Genomic DNA, 15965 nt, shown 5'->3' with positions numbered 1-15965 from the left:
ACGCCAGTCAACATCACAGACATCAGCCTCAACAAGTTCTTCACAAAACCTTTGGAGCAGGGTATCCGTTTGTTCAGCAGGTTGAGTCTAAGGGGAGCTCTCTGTAGACCCAAAGAAGTGCCTTATCATTGGTCTTACCTGGGCTTATGTGTTATTTGGCGGGAAATGAGAGTGTTGTCGGCTGTAGCCTACTTCCAGGACCCTATAGGCCTACAAAGTACGTAAAGTTAGTTTGGTTGCCTGTCTGTGACATGCTATCGCAAACAGGCAGGCATGTGTGACACAAATTATGGATTGTTAGGGGAGGAAATGCTGTTGTAATTAATTCCTGTGACTGCTGCAGGTTGATTGCAGTAGTAGCTAGTGTGAGAGAGGGAAGATAAATGTGGATACTTTTTGTGTAGCCTATGCTAGCCTTGACTCATACATCAAAACGGTTTTGTAACAGGCCAATTATACCGTAGTCTAAGGTTGTCAAACATGAGCACCACTTCAGCACTGGACAGCTCCCGCTGAGATTGACTTCAAAACTGAAAAGACGCCGGATGCCCCGTATTTATAACGCCTTTGTAGCGCCTAACTGTTGGTGAAAAAAAGTGAAGGGTTAAAAGCACGCTGTGTGCAGTACAGCATTACATCATGCAGCCTCATATTGGGGGCTTCAAACAAGACACTAGGTGGCAATCACGTAGAAAGAGAGGGAAAGAGAGGAAGAGAGAGACAGAGAGAGAGAGAGAGAGAGAGAGAGAGAGAGAGAGAGAGAGAGAGAGAGAGAGGGGGGGTGAATTACGTCGTCGTGGGACAGTGAGTGAGGAGAGGAGAGATGGTCTGCTCATGGCATTCAGCCTTGCAGCTGTCGGAGTGTCGCAGAGAAGGACAACACTGAGTATTCAACGCTGAGGGCTTGACGAGAAATAACTACACGGGTATAAATTAGTCTACCAGCCTTTTTTGGATATAGGCTACTTGATTCTGAACCTGTGGCCAAACCCACCGAAAAAAGGTGAGAACATCTGCAGCGTGAACAGAGGGATGATGGGTTGGCTCTGTGACGCCACTATCGCTCAATCTGGGGATCAACTGGGCGACGCCTCCGCACCGTCACCCCGATTTTAGATGGCTCACACATTTGGGGTGCACTCGAAAAACAGGTGTCAGGGAAGTGTCGTCACGAACCCCGGAAGCCGGAGGTGGGAGCTTCAGAGAGCAAGATGGCAGCGAAATCCGATGGTCGCGGGGTCGTCACCGGTTTCGCCCAGCTGCACAACCTGGATGAGGTGGTGGGGACCGGCGAGTGCGACCCGCGAGGAGGCAGCTCCTTCCACATCTGCCACTGCTGCAACACTTCATCGTGCTACTGGGGCTGCCGGAGCGCCTGTCTGCATTACCTCAAGGGAAAGGGGAAGGAGAGAGATGCGGCGCGACCGCCGCAGGAGGAGCGCCTATGGTTGGACTGCTTGTGGATTGTCCTGGCCCTGTTGGTCTTTTTTTGGGACGTGGGGACTGACTTGTGGCTGGCCATCGATTACTACCATAAGCAGGACTACCTCTGGTCCGGACTGACCCTGTTCTTCGTGCTTGTCCCCTCGGTTCTGGTCCAGATCCTTAGCTTCAGGTGGTTCGTGCAGGATTACACCGGGGGTGGACTGGGCTCCGTAGAGGGATTGAGTAGCCGGAGAGCCACGGCTATCTTCGGAAACCAGAGAGACAGATGCTGTCTCCTCTCCGTTTGGGTCTGGCAGACGGTCATCCACATCTTTCAGATGGGGCAAGTTTGGAGGTAAGTTTACCAGTGATCTCCATTAGAGAACATCTGTTTAAAACCACAAGCGCAGTTGTGCCCCCGCCCCATCCCTGTTAAACACATTCACCCCGACTCTCCTCGCCTGCTTCACTGTCACCTGGTATAACCCTGCGTAGCCGACATGGTTTAGAGGTATAGCAAGACAGAGAAGTAAACCTGTCTGGCTGTATGTGTCTCTGGTATCGCTCACTGCTTTTTACACAAATGTCCCACTTTGCTGTTTGCTTTTCACGGTAAAGTATTAATGGCTTGTGCACAATTCCCGAACAAATTGGAACTCAGACACGCGCCATCGCAGTTGACTGCATGTCTATATTTTGAGAGTCTTTGCACACTGGGTTCTGCGCCACTGCCAGTGCCTGTATGTATGTATGTGTGTGTGTGTGTGTGTGTGTGTGTGTGTGTAAATGGTGTAGCCCATGACTGTGGGAGCTGGCGTCAGGCTAGCCGTTCATAGTGCATGTGATGATTCAGGAGCCTTCGTTCACCCTCCCGCATGAAACACTCAACTCTGCAAACAGCGGCTAGACGAGGGGCGGCTGTGGCTCAGGGGGTAGAGAGGGTTGTCTGTTAATCGCAAGGTTGGCGGTTCGATCCCCAACTCCTCCTAGGTCATGTGCCGAAGTATCCTTGAGCAAGACCCTGAACCCCAAGTTGCTCCCGATTGGCAGGCCGGCACCTTGCATGGTAGCTCGCTGCCGTCGGTATGTGTGAGTGAGAGTATGAATGGGTGAATGAGAGGCAAACATTGTAAAGCGCTTTGAGTGCCGCTAAGGTAGAAAAGCGCTATATAAATGCAGTCCATTTACGAGCATCTGTTTTCACGGCAACGCGCGCGTCTCATAAAAACGACATTTCCTCCCCTTTACAGACATGATGTCATCGATTCCTCTGCGACACGGACGGGCTCTTTGGTCTTAAATTTTGCTTTTAGAACCCAAAATGATGCGTCGACGACCGTGCGCATCTCCCTACTCCCGTCTACTAAGGTCTACCTTCGTGTGCTTAATTTGTGATCGCTGACGTGATGTGCAGAAGCACTGGTAGTAAAATCTGACCCTACACTGCTCTAACAATTATGCTGGTGGATGCAAACACAAACACACACACAAACACACACAGGCACACGGACACACACATTCACAGAATCAGCCCACGCGTATTGTTTATTCGGTGGTTCTCAGCAGCGTGTTGTTTTTGGTGCAGACAGACGCAGTGGCTGACATTTAATGGGAAAATGTAACGCATGACGGCTGTTGCTGTGGGGGGTGGGGGTTGGGGGATGTAAAACCAGCATTTTTTTTTATTTTGCGCATCGAGACAAGCTCGGTGGTCTCAGTAGTTCCTGTTCTATTGCTCTTTTTGTGCTGTTGAACACATACAACGCATGTGTGAGTGTGTGTGCGCGTGTGAGGCAAGGTGGAGAGAGAGACGGAGGGAGAGAGACAGGGAGAGAGCAAGAGACAGTGAGAGAGATGAAGAAACAGACAGAGAGAGAGAGAGAGAGAGAGAGGGGGGGGGGGGAGATACAGATATACAGAGAGTGAGTGAGAGAGTGTGTGTGTGAGAGAGAGAGATTGACCGTTCTAGAACGTATTTAGAGCTGGGATTTACATTTGACAGCTGCCCCAGTCTAATAATTCAAATAGATCCTCTGCTAGATGCAGTCCATCACCTTTAATTCAAGACTGGATCCGTTGGACCTACCAAAATCATTTATGGCCATAGAATGGAAATCCAATCCAATATATTTACATTACATTTAAAGGACAATTACAACTACTTATTTTACATGCAACCAGATTGAGAAATGAACCAACCTACTTCCCACCCCTAACCACCTTTACAGCCATGCTCATATTTCTCTCATTGTAAATGCCACACTCTGCATTTGTCAAGCCAAACCTTTTAGGCTGCACCTGAAGCCTGTCATATCGATTGTTGCAGTCGTATAGGCTGGGTTTATTTACTCCAGCATATAGCTCCATTGATTATTCAGTTATGGCCACGCTGGTTGAAGTAGAGGACAGAGGGAGACCAGAGCTGGTGTCGACAGGGTGCGTTTTAATAAGCTAAAACGGTTAACTTCTCTCCACTCTTCAACTCTCTACTGGTCACCAAGACTCAAAAGAGGGAGCAGATTTACAAGGGCAACTAAGTGTCATATTCATTCCGAAAAGTCCAATGTAATGGGACATTGTTTGCATTTAGAGTTAAAGGAGGCAAGGAGATGAGGGAAATAAGCCATTGTAAACTATCAAGATGCACCATGTCTTTGAACAAGGAGGCAAGAATAGGAAACCACTGTACACTGTTGAGATGTGCCCTGGGTAAACCAGAGGAAACCACATCTCATGGGAGGGATGTTGTGACAGGACAGAGCCTCAGCGGATTTCATCCTACGGTTGACAGCTCTCATTGGACGGGCACCACCAGCCCAGAGAGCTCAAAGGATCAAAGGTTATACACTGGTGTTGTCAGTTTAGCGAAGGTTCACAACCTCCAGCTTTGAGCTATATACAGTGGATATAGAGATAATTACGCAGATCTCTGAGCAGGGCTATGTAGATGAACGGGATCAGGCCCATGGAGCCTGGGAACACTGCCTTACATGTATGAACAGAACACACAGCTCACTGTATGCACACTGAGTATGGAATGGAACTTTTACACAAAATCTGGTAATCCCCGTCATATTTTAAGAATTCATGGTCTTGTTTGCAGATAGAACAGCATTTAACTACAGTATATGCAGAATAGCAAAAACAAGCATATCTTTGCCTCTATCGAAGCCTCTCTTGTCTATATACTGGACATTATTTTGATTTTCAGTAAGGTTCTTTGCAGATTTATCAACAATGTATGTTCCAATTGTTCTTTATCTGCCTGCTAATCTGAGCAGAGGGAGGTTGGAGAGAGACAGCGAGCTGGGATTGTTTTCTGCAGGCAGCTCGTTTACCGGTCTTCTAAAAGTACAGAGAATTCAGTGCTTCAAACCTTCTTTCGTCATTGGTTCTCCCCCGACTCTTTGATGTGTGCTTTGACTGGTGGTGAGTCACCGCTGCTGGAGTCTCCTTGAGAACAGAGACCCCCCCCCTCCCAGAGGCCCTGGAGTTGAGACGGACAGCTTAATCGGTGTAAAAACCCGAATCAGTGTCTGAGTGACCAAGAGGCGGATCCATCTTCATCCCTCAAGGAAATCCTGACAAAGTTTTGGAGGCCCTTTGATTTCAATAAATGCCAAGAGACTGGAGGAGACAGTGTTCTTCTCCTCTCACTTTCCACTGTCTGTCTGTCTGTCTGTCTGTATGTCTCTCGGTCTGTCTGTCTGTCTGACTGTCTCTGTCTGTCTGTCTGTCTGTCTGTATCTCACTCTCCCTCTCTCTCTCTTTCTCTCTCTCTCTCTCTCTCTCTCTCTCTCTCTCTCTCTCTCTCTCTCTCTCTCTCTCTCTCTCTCTCTCTCTCTCTCTCTCTCTCTCTCTCTCTCTCTCTCTCTCTCTCTCTCTCTCTCTCTCTCTCTCTCTCTCTCTCTCTCTCTCTCTCTCTCTCTCTCTCTCTCTCTCTCTCTCTCTCTCTCTCTCTCTCTCCCTCTCTCTCTCTGTCTGTCTCTGTCTGTCTGTCTGTATCTCTCTCTCTCTCTCTCTCTCTCTCTCTCTCTGTCTGTCTGTCACCTTTCTCTCTTGTATACCTGTACTGTACATGATGATATCCCTCAATCAGGCCTCTCAGTGAGGTTGTGTGACTTCACTCTAGTCCCATCTGGAAGAGATCTCCCAAACAATGTCTCCAAGTGTCAGGACACTGCAAATCGGATGTCTGGATTAGACTTTAATCCCAGTAAAACACTGGGTTTGCCACAGAGTAACATGAGGGGAATTTGCTTGAGCTGACATCTGCCTGTGTTTTCAGGCCTAAATATTAATGCTGACTGTGAAGGAGACAAGGAAAAGCCTCTTCTGGCTGGCCAGGCTGCATGCCACTGCCAGAAAGGTTTGTATGAGCTCTGAAGCGAGGCATTGACACTGTACACAGACACTGTCGAGTAGAAAATTAGTTTTCAGAGTTTCTTCAACACAAAGTGTGTGTGTGTTTTTGTGTTTGTGTGTGTGTGTTGTGACGATTCGTCCCCTCCGTCACCGAGTACGTTCCCCCCCGGGTGCCTGACAGCAAAAATGAGACGCTGAGACGGACAGTTGCAGCAACACTTCAGTTATATATATTTTTCTCTTTTCAGCGGAGCCAGAACGCTAGTAGACACACTGCCGTACTAGGTAGTCAAAATGGGCAAAATAAACACCTCGCGTCAAACAAGGAATATAAGTAATTGGACAAATCTCAGGTGGTCCCTCAACCGCCGTTGCACCAGTCATTCTCCGGCTCCACTCTCCTTCCTTCATCTAATCGGGACCTTTTAAAGCAAGCACAATCAGGAATATGAGTTACACCTGTTTACTTGATCCCATCAATTAAGCCTCCTTAGGCCTACCTCCCAGGAAAGGATTCCCCCGGACCCTGTATTCCACCTGACCCCTCACAGTGTGAAGAGGACATAATGGCTTGGTTGAGTTAGTGGCAATCAATTTCATTAGGTAGTTTGGCACTGAATGTGGGGAGAATGGGGAAAGATCAGTAACATATTGTACTCTTTGCAGAAAAAACATTGTTCTGTCGGGCAGTAAGCGGGAGGGGGGGGGGAGTTGTTCTCCTCACACCAACTTTTCCAGTTGGGTTAAACAGGAGTTGGTTGAAGCTCTGCTTAACCACCAGTTTAGGGACAGACGCTTTGTGATGATCTGGTCCTGGGCTTATGCATCAGGGGTAACTAGCCCACCACCCTCCCTGTCTCATTGCCTACTCACTATCCACTGGAGTTTCAATGCGACCGTGCTCATTTTCTAATTAACATTGATAACAGGGTTCCTTAAAAGCTGGCGCTCAAAGAAAGCCTCCAATTAGGAGACAGAGGAAGCTGTCAAAGCCAGGAGGGTGCACGAGGTTTCTCTTCAAGCGGGGGTGGAGGTGGCTCCGGGTGTGTGTGTGGGAGGACGGGGGGACGGGGGACGGTGGGACTGAGAAGACACGTTGAGCAGGGTCAGTCATTCCTTCATTCCTGCCTGCCATGTGTAAAGATGATTCAGGAATCACACAGGACGTTCAAAGCTTCGATTCACATGTTCAATCACCATCTTCCACGTTGACCTGTGGGGCAGTTGACCTGCACCATTCTTGAAGGTTTTAGGCGTGTTTAATATAGGCTCCTCCATCTGTTGTAGCTTTCTGATGTTTGATAGTTGTTAAATTGGACGTTGCTTATTTTGTGACTGTTGGGAATTTCTTGATTTGTGAAATAGATTTCCTGAAAATTAAGATATATCCAAGTTAAGATATAGAATTGAGATAATTAATCAAATCCAGGTCGAAAAAAACCCTAAACGAATAAGACGCTGTTAATTTAGTGCCAGAACTGTATCCTTTGGCAAAACACCAACATCCCAGGTTGCCTTTGGGCACAACAAGTTCAATGCATGGCATGGGAAATGACAAGTAAAGCGCGAAAGTTGACACTCGATTGAGCTGCCTGAGGCATTGCCTGCTGAGCTGACTCGCTTCTTGTCTAGCAGGCCTGTTGCTATAGAGCTGAGCTGCTATCTCTAACTCTAGAAGAAGGCAAACAGACTGATAGATAAACACATAAACACACACACACCATTCCTCAGGGTTCAGTGTTCCCCCCCCCCCCCCTCTCTCTCTCTCTCTCTCTCTCTCTCTCTCTCTCTCTCTCTCTCTCTCTCTCACTCACACATACTAAAACAAACACACACACACACACACCTCTGGGGAACTGAGGAGCAGCTATGTGTTACACTTCTGAATGTCCTGTTTCTTCAGGCTCTAAGAGCAGAGAGCTGGTGTACTCGAGTGTTACCTACTCCATCTCTGCCTTCTCCTCTCGACATCTCCCTATTTGAGTTCTGTGTTTACTTCAGCTATAGCTGAAGTAAACACAGAACTCATGTTTACATATATATATGTAAACATGGGGTGGGAGCCCTACACAGCAACCTTCTTTACATAACCATCAGTTCATTCGCATCCTTCTCTTCAATCTCTCAACATGGCTCCGGCATCAGTACTGTTCTACCTTGCCCTGCTGCTGAGGTCTCCCTGTGTACTAGTTAAGGTGATCTGGCTCTCTGATCTGCACGGTCACAGCTATCATATGCTCTATCCCTCTCTGCTTGTTAAAGACATCATGGCTGCTCCCTTACTCCCCTTCCTCCTTCCCTCTCTCTTCCTCTGCCTGTCTCTGCATCTAGATCTCTCTATCTCTCTCTCTCTCTCTCTCTCTCTCTCTCTTTCTCTCCCTGTGTTCCCTTCACATAAAGCTGCACTTGACCTCCATTTCTGTCAAGGAAATTGGAGCATCTGGCTTCTGCCCCATTATAACCAAGCACCCCCCAACACACACATACAGTCCTCATCCTCTCCCTCCATCCCTCCTTCTCTCCCTCCCTCTCCTCAGAGCCCATTTTCAGACCTCCCATTCTCCCTTTCGGCCCAGGCCTCATCTCTCTTTACAACATGATGTCCCACTTCCAGAATTCCTTCCCCTCAAAGTCAACCTGTGGAGGAGAATCTCTCTCTGGACCCATAATGCTCTCACTGTTGGGTTTCTGGAGGTTTTCTCAAGGGTGCTTGACAAGGTTTTAAGCCTGAATGCACATAAAATGTTTTGTTAACTGGTGATGTTTATGGTATACATATTGGTTGTGGTTTACTCTGTGGTTTTGAATTTATAAATACAATTTAATATATAGTATTTACAGCAATAGTTTTTGCAGTGGACATACTACTCAAACATTTAACATATTATGAAAAAGGACACATTTCTATGAAAAAACAAGTGTTAAATATTTAGTTACCGGTAGTCAGGTTCTATTGAACATTTGCTATATGAATAATACATTTTATGTAATAAGTTATGATTCATGAGAATTCAGGGAAGTATGGCTCTACTCAATAATTGGGTAACACTTTATAATAAGTCTACGCTTTTTGGCGTTGTGTTAACTAAGTGTTAACTAATAGTTAGTTAATCCTTTATGAAACATTTTGAAACATTAACAATACATTATTAAATAGTTAATAAGCTTATTATTAAACACTATGTTGATCATTAATAAACACTGTTAAAAATAATGCATTTTATTCATAATACAATTCATAAGGTGTTTGATAACTGCATTATCATACTTTATACACAGCTTGTTAATATAGTTGCAAACCAGTAGTTTAAAAAGGTGTTAATGGTACATGAGCTGGTATAGAAAGCATTAGCAAATGGTGAACAAACCATTTACATTACCTTTATAAAGCATGAGTAAATAACTAACAACATATTTACTTATGTCTTTAATTAATGTATGCCAAGTCGAATACAGGATGTACACTATGCTTTGCAGATATCTTAACAACTATTTTATAAAGACTTACTAATGATGCAACTTCTGATTAGTAATGCAAGTTATAAAGCATTTACTAACTGTTAGTTAAGGCTTTTGCGTGACCTAATCTAAAGTGTGAACTATTTATGCCTTATTAAGCATTTATAGAAAGACTATAGGCCTATAGATGTTGTGTTTTTGTTTTGTAGAAGAAATAGCTGTTAATTTATTTACCTGGGTAATAAAATAGTATTTTATTTCCATTAAGAAGCAATACAGTAGAATTGGTATAAAAGTTGGTTACCCGAAGCTGTATTTTATTTTCCAAAAATGGCTGTAATAAACTGCAAATGTTTAGCTACTCCTCGACAGGTCTGCAAACGCCTTTGAAAGCAAAGATTTGTTAAAACGTTTGTTAAACGAGATCGTAGGCCGAGGTTTACAAACAAATCGTTTTAACAAATTGAGGCGACAAAGCGTTTGCTGACCTGTCGAAGAGTAAACATTTGGTTTCTTATATACTACAACAATACGTGGGAAGATCCCAAATCAAACACGGCGAATCTGGAGCAGACGCCATCTTGTCAGAGCAATCAGCTGCACTTGTACTGGTGACGTCACTACATCCCCAAGGCAACATATCAACAACTCTTTGAGAACGTCTTCTGAACCAATAAGAACAGCATATTGGTTCAATTGCAACAACAGTACGAGCGTTCTGATTGGCTAATGGGTAGTCATGCCAGCCGCGTATTAAGTCTTTATATCTATGCGCGTATTGACCTCATCTGCGGTCTGATACGTATTCTTATTGCCCTCCGCTGATGTCATCTTCAAAATGAGCGAGATCGAGGAGTTTTACTATCCAGATGACAATGAAGACATCAACAGCGACGGGGAAATTCTTAACTTTCTAAAAGAGCAGAAAAGTGTGAACACAGAGAGATAAACGACAAGCGCTAGGCAGATTGCTAGGTTTGGTTGCTCAGATTTCAGATTGGTTGCTATGTGCTAACACCTGAAACACACCGTGAGAAGACTTGAGTAGAGCTGAACAAAACTACATGTTTTAAATGAAAAGAGCTAAAAATGCCATATAATAAACAACTTACTAACCTCGACCGTTCAGTCATGCCGGGAAATATCGTATCGACCGCTGTCACTCTCGACTAGTAGAGCTAAGTAGTTAGTAAGACACATGCCTGTCATTACTTCAATAAAATAGTAATTTTGTGTATCACATTGTGTTGTGTCTGTTTCCTTTTGAGAAACGTATGTTCAGCCTTTGTGAATGTGAGGTTCGAGAATGGACAACAATACCTTAATAAATAACTTATAAATGTTTAATAAGGCAGAGATAGTTCACACTTTAGATTAGGTCACGCAAAAGCCTTAACTAACAGTTAGTAAATGCTTTATAACTTGCATTACTAATCACAAGTTGCATCATTAGTAAGTGTTTATAAAATAGTTGTTACGATACCCTTGTGAATGTGAGGTTTGAGAATGGACAAGAATACCTTAATAAATAACACAAAAGCCTTAACTAACAGTTAGTAAATGCTTTATAACTTGCATTACTAATCACAAGTTGCATCATTAGTAAGTGTTTATAAAATAGTTGTTAAGACATCTGCTAAATATTAGTGTACATCATGTATTCGACTTGGCGTACATTAATTAAAGACATAAGTTAATATGTTGTTAGTTATTTACTCATGCTTTGTAAAGGTAATGTAAATGGTTTGTTCACCATTTGCTAATGCTTTCTATACCAGCTCATGTCCCATTAACAGATTATAAACTACTGGTTTGCAACTATATTAACAAGCTGTCTATAAAGTATGGTAATGCAGTTATCAAACACCTTATGAATTGTATTATGAATCAAATCCATAATGTTTAACAGTGTTTATTAATGATTAACATAGCATTTAATAATAAGCTTATTAACTATTTAATAATGTATTGTTAATGTTTCAAAATGTTTTATAAAGGGTTAACTACCTATTAGTTAACACTTTGTAAATGCCAAAAATCGTTGACTTATTATAAAGTGTTACCAATAATTGTTACCATGAGTGCTTCCTCAAAACCTTGTCCTTGAGTATTATAACTCAGACGCACGCACACACATGTATGTTATTCATGTTTGAGCTACAGATGAAAAGAACAGAGCCCGTCTGTCTGGGTAGTCATATCAACAGAGCTGGGAAGAAACAAGCGATCTGGAGTCTGAGTCTAATTATGCCTGACACTTGAGGTGTCAGCCTGATAAACAGAGAATCTTTCAGTGTAAATAATTAAACAGACCCTTTAGTACTCACATTGGTGTCGCATTGTGGTGGTTGTGCTGTTCTCATATGAGCATGTGGTGCCGTCTGTGAAGCATGTGTGTGAACAAGGGCATGCAGACTTTAGAGATGGATGTGGGAAACCTCACTAATCAAACATGTGCAATGTTAACACATGAAATTAGTCTCTGTGAACTTAAACCAATACTCTGAATTACTTACACCACACACACCCACACGCATTTTGCGCTCATTCACACTTGTGTGCACACACAGTAACACACAGTATATTTTTCATTTCATTAATTTAGCAGACAATTTAATTCAAAGAATCAGAATTTGGTTTATTCGCCATGTAGGTTCCACAAACACATAATTTACTGTGGGAAACAGACAGTAAAAAAGCAACATACAAATGCACATTGCACACATACACACACACTCACAACATAGTACTTTGCACACCCTTTAGTACTCCAACACACATTTTTACATCATTCTTACCTAGACAGAAACACATGCATACAGACAGTAACATGTCACACACGTGTGTGTGTGTGTGTGTGTGTGTGTGTGTGTGTGCATGCACTGTGCACACACTCAGGCTGTCACTTCACAGATCTGGTGAACGGGAGCGATGATCTTGGCAGTACAGTTCAAGTCTGCTATCCAGGGACATCAGAGGTTATTCACCTTCATGCATGGAGAGACGCCAGACCAAGGCTGCTGACGTGATTCACATGGATCAAGGAGAAAAAAGTAATGGCAGAGAGAGAAAGAGAGAAGATATGCCCTGCATGGCCAAAAATATCTCAATAATGTTCCTCTTTCAGACAGAGGTTGAATGGAGATAATAGATCTTACAGAACGCCACCCTGAAGTGGTTCTACTGACTCACTCTGACTCAGTGTGCATACACTGTTGATCTTCCTACCGTGTACTCTATACAATCTGACAAGCACCAAAGCAGGGTGGTTTGTTACCCAGTTTGCCTTTTTCAATTCTCTTCTACTAATGCTGGTGTACTGGTACTTCAACTAATGTGATGTACTAATACTATCACTCATGGTTAAAGACAGAAAGATTACATTGAGTGTGCCTTATGCTTGTGACAACCCAGATTAGATGAAACATACTGGGGGTCACCATGCACGGGCAGGGCATCTGTTGTCGTGACAACGAGAGTGATACTGCCAGGCTGGCATCACAGGTGAGTATTTGTGCCAGCAGATTATCAGCTTGGCATGAGTCATGGGTGAGTGTTTGACTGACGACGAGGTTCTAGATAGTACGGCACAACATCTTTGTGTTGGTGTGCCAGCTGGGATTCAGATGGACGTGTGAGTAATTCGACAGTCTGTTCTGCTTGAGTCAGTTTGTGCTGGAGTAATGCTTGTTCATGTGTCTCACTGAGTTTCATCTGCTTTCAGGGTGTCGGGGGAACTTTGGGGAGTTCTTGTGTGTGACCGTGTCTGTGACTACAATCACGATCCTGAATGTTGTTTCCAAATACTGGACTCAATAATGTGTCACCACTTATGATAACAGGTGCAGATACTTTGTTTTAGAATCAGGCACCGTCACAGGGCAACACAATTCAAGACTCCTGTAGCCTGCCATGTTTCACCATATATTTTCATGTTTGTTACCAGGCAAGTTAGTGCAGCTTTTTAGGGATTTTTTAAAACAGGCATGTGGATAGCCTGTCTTGGGGCCTCAGGGGCCCTGAGGGGGGGTGAGGGAGTGGGTCAGGGGCTCACTGAGCCATCAGTGATCCATTAGCTGTCACACACCTCCACCCTAAGGCCGCTGTCAGGCCTGGGTGTATTTCAGATGTGTAAACCCCAGCTCCCCTGAGATCACAACCACCAATGTTAACAATACTCTCCTCTCCCATATAAAACACTCCTCTCCATCTTTCCACTTTCCCTTCTCTCCATCTCACTAGGTTGTCTGTCACTCTTTGTTATCATGCTGTCTTTCTCTGTCTTCCATTTTCTCTCCCTCTCTCCCCTGTCCACTACCTTTCTTTCCATCCCTCTGTCTCTGTTCTACCACTTTTTTGTTATTTCCCTCCCTCCCTCCCCCTGTCTGTGCCTCCAGTGTGAGTTACATGGTAATGACTGGTGATTGCAGCTTTGTGCAGACTGCAGCCTCTGGGCTCTGAAGGTAATAAAATACACTGACAGTCTGGTGTGTGTAAGAGAGAGAGAGAGAGAGAGAGAGAGAGAGAGAGAGAGAGAGAGAGAGAGAGAGAGAAAGAGAGAGAGAGAGAGAAGAGAGAGAGAGAGAGAGAGAGAGAGAGAGAGAGAGAAAGAAAGAAAGAAAGAAAGAAAGAAAGAAAGAGAGAATTCTTACTGATTCACTGCGCTGTCACTCTCTTGTTTGTCTCCCCAAACACACTAACACACACACACATTACACACACACATACTCAATGACACCACCCCAGCCACATGCATCCTGACCATGTGCGTGTGTGTGAGCATGTGTTTGTATGTTTGTGTGTTTGTGTGTGCTATGCATTTGACATGTGGATGGACTGTGTTGGTGAAATAAAAATGTAAAATGTGGATATCTGTTGTATAGTAGTTGCTCATGTAGCATTGGAATTCATGGACAGAGAGAAAGAGAGAGACAAACACACAAATATAGAGAAATGGAGAATAATAGTTACAGAATGAGAAAGAAAGAGAGGAAAGGTTATGTAAAATACAACTTGCACAGAGCTGGAAGGGGAGCTGGTATAATAAGAGAGCTGATGGAGTCAGTCAGACGAAAGTCTGTTAGCCTCTGTGACTGACGGGATCATCTCCTGTGTCCCCCGGGGCCCGTACTGCCACCAAACCAACATGTTCTAATTCCGGCTGTCTCTGTGGACTGTGGACTGGGTTAGGAAAATATAGGCCAGTATTGGTTGCAATGTCATTTGCCACATGCTGCATCGCATTTTGGATAATTATAGCCTCTTATAGTCTATTTTCCTCATGATAGTTTTAAGCACTAAACTACTAATTAAAAAACAATAAAACTGTAATTGTTCAGTAATATTACTCATATAGCTGCATGTATGCACATGCAGCTGTTGTAGCCAGGTATTGGATTGGCATCAGCCCCTCTCAGTGTGGCAGACGAGACTGATTTTGCCCAATTGTGTATCCGTAAGTAACTCATTATTTTGTATAGGAAAAGGAATGAATGAACATACATACACAAGATTATGCAAACACACACGCTCGCACATATGTTCACAAACACACACACACACACACCTTTATTTTCATGCCAGATGATCAGCAAAGAGGCTAATTGACACCATTTCAACATTGTAAACTGAGTGGTGACATGGAAGCAGTCGCTCACACGCTTGTCTTTTTATAGTTGTTGTTTTTAGCCCTGAAAATTGATGTCTTCCCCCTTTGGAATGTTTTCCTTCACATTTAGTATAAATGGATTTACACTCAGCAGAGCAGAGTCCTATGTGGAACAGGCCAAGATTAGCGGAATGTTTAATCACAGTCTTTTGAAAAAAGCTTAACATTTATCCTCTCACCAGGAAAAATGCAGCATGGGATTTCCTTTGGCAGAAATGTGGAAATCTTGGGGAATACAGAAACAAAACAGTGCTTTTGTAGACACAAATTTTAAACATTTATTTTACTTTTATGTGTTTTTTTTATTTTATTCTGAGAGATTCAGAGTGTCTCATTGTTGACAGAGAGTAGAGCGTCGACTTGGCTGTGCACACCACCAGGAATGGGGCATTGACTGCTTTCAAGGTCTGGCTTTTGTTTTTGTCAAACTAAAACACAATTTAAGAAAAATATTTCATTTTGTTCAACACACCTTCAGAACTTTGCATGTCACTCAGGGAACAGTCTAAAAAACACTTTTAAATTCAATATTTATATTTCCAACTTTTAGATTAAGATTGTCAATGCTAAGAGGCTCCTTTTGTGTCAGATCTGTTCAGCATCGTCCATGGTCTCCTCCTCAGGGAGAATGACAGGCGTAAAGCTCAACCAATCATTGTATGGCCAGTCAAATTTTGGGACACGAACAGATTTGAGACGTCTTTTCTTCAGTGGCCTGATTTTGAGATATTTATCCTGCAAATCAAGCAGTGCAATGTACTGCGTTTTTCAAGAACAAATCTTTGAATCCTTTGATTCATAGACCATCCCAATATTCTTAAATCTTTTAAACATAACCTCTGGTTATGTGGTTACCGATTCCCCTGAATCCCTGTATATGGTGATTGAATTATAAATGTGTATATGGAGAGTCGGTAATGAGGTGAAGCCCAGAGCCGGGGCTGACCCAAATTCCCCAGCCGAAGCCCTGCAGTGAGCAAGACCCAACAGATCTGTGGCCCAGAGCAGCCCACTCCAGCACAATACACACTCTGCTCCAGCCATGTGT

The 15965-nt window shown here is 43.7% G+C and overlaps 1 protein-coding gene across 1 annotated transcript in view; it reads left to right on the top strand.

The window, feature by feature from the left end:
- Window positions 1-783: 783 nt before the first annotated feature.
- Window positions 784-15965, top strand: part of xkr6b (XK, Kell blood group complex subunit-related family, member 6b) — a 32528-nt gene continuing 17346 nt past the window's right edge. Inside the window, exon 1 of the mRNA XM_062468427.1 lies at window positions 784-1780. Within this exon, the coding sequence (XP_062324411.1) occupies window positions 1212-1780 (569 nt within the window). The 5' untranslated portion in view covers window positions 784-1211. The remainder of the gene's footprint in view (window positions 1781-15965) is intronic.

This window comes from Osmerus eperlanus, chromosome 8, assembly GCF_963692335.1.
Source record: "Osmerus eperlanus chromosome 8, fOsmEpe2.1, whole genome shotgun sequence".
Lineage (NCBI taxonomy): Eukaryota > Metazoa > Chordata > Actinopteri > Osmeriformes > Osmeridae > Osmerus > Osmerus eperlanus.
The sequence above is the reverse complement of the archived record's forward strand: the minus strand, read 5'-3'. Positions and strand labels throughout refer to the sequence as shown.